This window comes from Pollicipes pollicipes, unplaced genomic scaffold (genome assembly GCF_011947565.3).
Source record: "Pollicipes pollicipes isolate AB1234 unplaced genomic scaffold, Ppol_2.1 Scaffold_4002;HRSCAF=4701_pilon_pilon_pilon, whole genome shotgun sequence".
Classification (NCBI taxonomy): Eukaryota; Metazoa; Arthropoda; class Thecostraca; order Pollicipedomorpha; family Pollicipedidae; genus Pollicipes; species Pollicipes pollicipes.
The window spans coordinates 13,952,596-13,957,755 of NW_023596420.1; the positions used below are offsets into that span (position 1 = coordinate 13,952,596).

Sequence of the window (5,160 nt, forward strand, 5' to 3'; positions counted from 1 at the left end):
GTCAGGGTGTGCTGGCTCAGACATCGGGTGTGCTGGCTAGGGCATCAAATGTGCTGGCTGAGGCATCGGATGTGCTGGCTTAGGCATCAAATGTGCTGTCTGAGGCGTCGGATGTGCTCACGACACCTGTGGGACGACAAATCGGTCACATTAAGCCCCAATCCTTGCATCTGCCCCGTCCGCGCCCGTCGCGCCCGCCCTGTCCTCGGCTGATGGCCGGAGCGGCCGATAGTGACCCCCACTGTGTCCGGTCTTCGGTGCAGGGCTGCAAGGAGCGGCACGACTTCTTCAACAAGACGCTGCCTTACTGGAGCGCCGTGCGCAGTTCCGACTACGGCTACACCCGCCTGACTGTGGCCAACGGCTCCCACCTCTTCATCGAGCAGGTGTCCGACGACAAGGTGAGCCTGAGGAGGCCAGACGGCCCGAACTGAGCTGGTCGCGGCTCTGATCGGGCCATAAAAGTGCAGATGAATGTCGTAGGGCCGTGCTAGTCTTGATAGCTGATTGGTTGTGGCTCACACGCTCTTTTCTAACCGAGTCTCCGCTGCAGCTGGTACATATATGCTGTTTGGTGGGCCAGTGATAATTTAATGTACGTGATGGTCAAATTACCTCCTGTTTCTTGCATTTTGGCTGCTATGTTGAGGGGCTTTTCAGTTTATCTGGCGAGTGGGTTGGTGGGTTGGTTGGATGCTTTAGTGGTTTTCAAGAAAGTGCTTTAAAGGTGGTCTAAGGGTGGTAAAAAGTGTATGTCAGTGAAAAAGTGTTGAATAAGGGCTAGTCGTAGTCGTAAATTCCCCAGTTTAGGCGAATGCGTCGGTTGATAGGCTCTCAACGCTTGTTTGTTTGACCCAGTGCACATTTAGTTCCACCTAGCATGCATCTCATCTGCTGCGGATGTCTTGATTGGTCTGATGAAGCTAAGCGCGCAAACACTTCCGCTGTTGCACATACCGTGGGTTCCAGCGCCGACCAAATATGCAGAGGAAGGTCGCCCGGGCCCTGGTGACCCTTTTTAAAGCAGTGTTCCCGGCGCGCCCGCAGGATGGCGCTGTGATCGACAGCCTGTGGATCCGGAAGGAAGCCCACAAGCCATTCAGCCAGCTGCGCAAAACAGAGCGAGGGTATCTGTAGTGGCGCTGCTCCTCTGCTCCGTGGAGAGGCCGGCTACGGGGACGATCAGGGAAGGCCAGCCTGCACGTCTTGGCCTCCCTGTTTTCTGATTGCCACAGTGTACTGAACTCGCAGCACGTGTACCCGACGGAAGCATCAATCTATTGAAGGACCTCGTATAATGATCTATTTTAGCCGTAGGCTCTGGTCAAGAGTTGAAGCAACGTGCATAGGCCATATGTACCATACCCTTGTACTCGATCTCCCATGCAGTGTGTTTACCGATGTTTAAATCTCGTGTTTTATCACCGGGCTGATCGCGTATTTTGTCTGTGAACAGGCTGTGTCATTAATCCCGCGGGATTCGGCTTATACGGATGTTGACTGTGCATGAGGGTTGTAGCAGGACATGCGTCTCTCCGGGTTAATGGTGAAAATAACGGGTGTAGGCCGTCCAAAATAAATGTCCCACACATGCGACTACTGCGAAAGGTGGAGGCCAGTTCGGCGCGATATGGGCGCATGCTCTAAGACCTAACGAGATTTTTTCTTTATCTCATGTAGCCTAAAATCGTGTCGCAAACTGGATGTGACTACTTGCACAAATTTGTGAGCTTATGGACAATGATCGTAGTTGATGAGACTGAACTACGGTCTTTTTGTGTCATCAGTCGACATTTTATTAGAATGCGTGTATGTATAGGTGGTACGCTGTAGACTGGAACAAGCGTGGGAGTTCCGAGTTTGCTCCTGAAGCAACGGACGCGCTGAACGGCCCGCTGCACCACATGTGTGTTGCACAGTGGTGCATGTGTGCTGTTACACAGTCGTCTCCGCTTGTTCTCCGTCGTATGCGCCGACTCGGCCAGTTTGTTCTTGTCATGCACCAATTTAAAATGTGCGAGGCGACTGGAGTAACGGATAGGAAAGAAGTCGCCTGGCTTGTTCTTCGCCAGATATATTGGTTTACTCTGCATGCAAACCGCTGTGAAGGTGTCATCGGTTGGCGCGGTGGCCGAACTACTTACCTGAACGATGACACAGCCGATTAGCGTACATATAGTACATAAAGTGCTCACATGTGTTGCACTTTGTGTTTTGCAAAGGTGACCATTAATCCCAGCATGCACGTATATCAATAAACATGCAGTATATCATATCAGTATGTTGTATATCAGCAAACAAACATTGGTCTCGGTGATCGTTCATAGCCCCAGCACTAGGGGTACCCTGGCATGGGAGCCTGCGTCGGCAAGGACCCCCTGAGCTGTCACACAACCCGTGCAGCCGTGCTCTCGTGGAACAAGGGGCGGTGACGACACCAAGTCCAACCGCAAGTGACGTAACTGATGCAGTTGCTCGCTCGCGGTGCCCGGAGAGCCCTATCCACCTTTTCGCCGACAACATTGGTGATGTGGGTTTGTTCCTTCCGTCTGGATAGCAGGCTGTTGCCGCGCTGTCTATTTGGCCGAACAACGATGTCCGTACATCGCAGTGAGAGGACGTTACGTCAGATCACGTCACGCTCCTGAAAGTGTGACCGATTTTCCATTATCCTTGTTTTCCATCACTTTGCGCAATGTTTCATTTCATATCTATTTATTTATTTATAACACGTCAAGCTCACTCCAATTAGAATGTGGCTTTTACAGAGCCCGTGTCATGGAAATAAAACACCGTAGATCAGGGAGGCTCGCGCAAACACGTACACACGTAGGCACACATACGCAGAACGCACTCACATTCGCTTAAGTCATTTGAAGTAGGTGTCGCTATCCGTTATTGATCTGCCGCTGCAGGATATAACTACAACTCGCAATTGAATTGTGGAAGGCTCAGCTCGCGGATATTCTGCTGTAGTGCGTCGTAGGCGGTCACGGTGCGGTAAGCAAAACGCCGCCTTCCCAATTCAGATCTGATCACCGGCACATGTAACATATCCTGCCTCGTTGTGCGATGGTGAACATGACGTCTATGGATAAGGTGATCACATAGCGACTCCGGCTGGGATCTTGCCAGCATACGTTTCAGAAGTGTCAGTGTATGATATAAGAGCATGTTGTCAGCAGACACCCACTCGAGATCTAGTAAAACATCGCTCGCATGATCATATTTCCGACGCCCAGAGATGAATTGTGCCGCGAAGTTCAGCAGCTTCTGCAGTCGTGATGTTTGAGTAGTGTTACATGTTCCGTACACACAGTTGCAGTAACGGATTACTGAGATGACTAGACCCTGGACTAGAGTAATGAGTGTGGCCTGAGGCAGACTGTGCCGGCTGTGGCTGAGGCCGATAAGAACGCCAGTGCATCGTCGCAACGACGTCATCAGTGTACGCAGTAGACGTCATTCACTGGTCAAATACAACGCCCAAGTTCGAACGGAAGAAGAGCTGACCACAGTGGCGCCCATAAATTCGATGCTAGTCGGTGGCAGGTTCCGAAGATTTTGACGTGTGGCCGAGGACATGAGCTTGTTTTCTCTGGTCGTTAATTTTCATTCCGTTTTTGGCAAACCATTTGGACAGGTGTGAAGGATGTTGCTCCATGGATGTGATCAGCCTACAATATCACCGGGCGGCCTCCCACTCACACAAAACCCTGCGTGTCGTCCGCGTACTGCCACCGTATCCGCAATATCCGTTGCTTGTTATGACCTTACGCTGTACAGTCAAAGATGTCGGTGCGCTGCGCGGCGATGCCAGATTTGAACGTGGTTCGGCCTTCGGCGTTCTGATGTTGTTTCCACCAGCTGAATGCTCCTCAACCTGAAAAATTGGCCTGGCCTGGGAAAGGAAGGGGTCGGGTAACCTGAATTCAGACCGTAACTGCCAAGGGTCACTTTATAAATGTTACTAACCTGTAACTGTAACTGTTATTTTCTAAAATCCTTTGGGGGGGGGGGGGGGGGGGGCGTTGAGCTTAACCTCAGTGTTAATCTTACCTCCCTAAAACGTTATTCATCCCCAAATTCCGGGCATAGTATTGCTTCAGAGAAGAATGACTCCCTATTCCAAGGCCCATACGAAACTAAAGCTTGTTTGGGGGGGGTTACGGCTGGTGTAAATCACACAGAATATCTTGGTAAGACGGTTCGATACGGTCACCGCAACAAGCTCTCATTGATCGTCCATGGAGGGTGGTCCGAGCCACAAGACAAATGGCCGCAGAATGACGTAACCCGACACGTGCAGACAACAGAAGATTATGCACATGATTAGCCGCGAGGGGCTAATCATCATGTATCGCATCATGGTGCACTGCCAGGAAGTACCTAGGTAGCGGCACGATGTCAGCATATCAAACGTGGGCCACCAATAGGTGGCGCGAACGAGTGTTATTGTTGTGTGCGTGACATTGTGTATCGTGTGAGAACTGAATGTTTCCATAGGTTCATTGTACTGTTTTGTGTTGGTAAATAATATGAGTGATATGCTTACTAAGAACCACAGCTATTGTATGACCGCTAATGGCACATTGACTACAATCCCCGGGCAGGTATTTGCTGCTGTGAAGTTTATGTCACACCGACCCATAGCGAATCAACAGAGCTCACGCTCGACCCGTTTGGTGCCATTACACGTGTCTGACGAGACCTAAACAAGTGGTTTGGATAGCACCCCGTCTCCGTACAACGCCCCGGTTCCGACCCTCCGCTCGTCTTCGAGCACCCCGGGCCTGCTCGCTCTGATGCTGATCTCGCTTGTCAACGACCAGTGTTCGCCTGCCCTCTGAACCAATTCTGGAACCTCTCGGCACTTACGTTGGCGTCCAGCCTCGTGATGAGAACGTGATTATTTCGGAAAATCAACGTTTTTTGGCCATCAAAACAAATCGAGGAAATCTGCGGTTCATACGAGCCTCAAAATTGGAGCACCGGCAAACGGATCACTGATCAACAAAAAAACAAAAAAGCAACCGCGCACAGTCAAGGGCTCCGCTTAAACAAACTGAATTTTGGGGCAAGCAAAGTGAAAGTCTCCCTGCAACATGCCCGGGACATCAATAAAGGCACCATCATTGCGCCTGAGTTCCGTCTAAGATG

General features: G+C 50.9%; 1 protein-coding gene across 1 annotated transcript; it reads left to right on the forward strand.

Moving 5' to 3' along the window:
• Positions 1 to 197: 197 nt before the first annotated feature.
• Positions 198 to 2,273, forward strand: LOC119094625 (acid phosphatase type 7). The gene is made up of 2 exons (XM_037217712.1): positions 198 to 401; positions 1,048 to 2,273. The coding sequence occupies exons 1-2, from the start codon at positions 213 to 215 to the stop codon at positions 1,135 to 1,137; spliced, it is 279 nt and encodes a 92-aa protein (XP_037073607.1). The 5' UTR covers positions 198 to 212; the 3' UTR covers positions 1,138 to 2,273.
• The last annotated feature ends 2,887 nt before the right edge of the window (positions 2,274 to 5,160 follow it).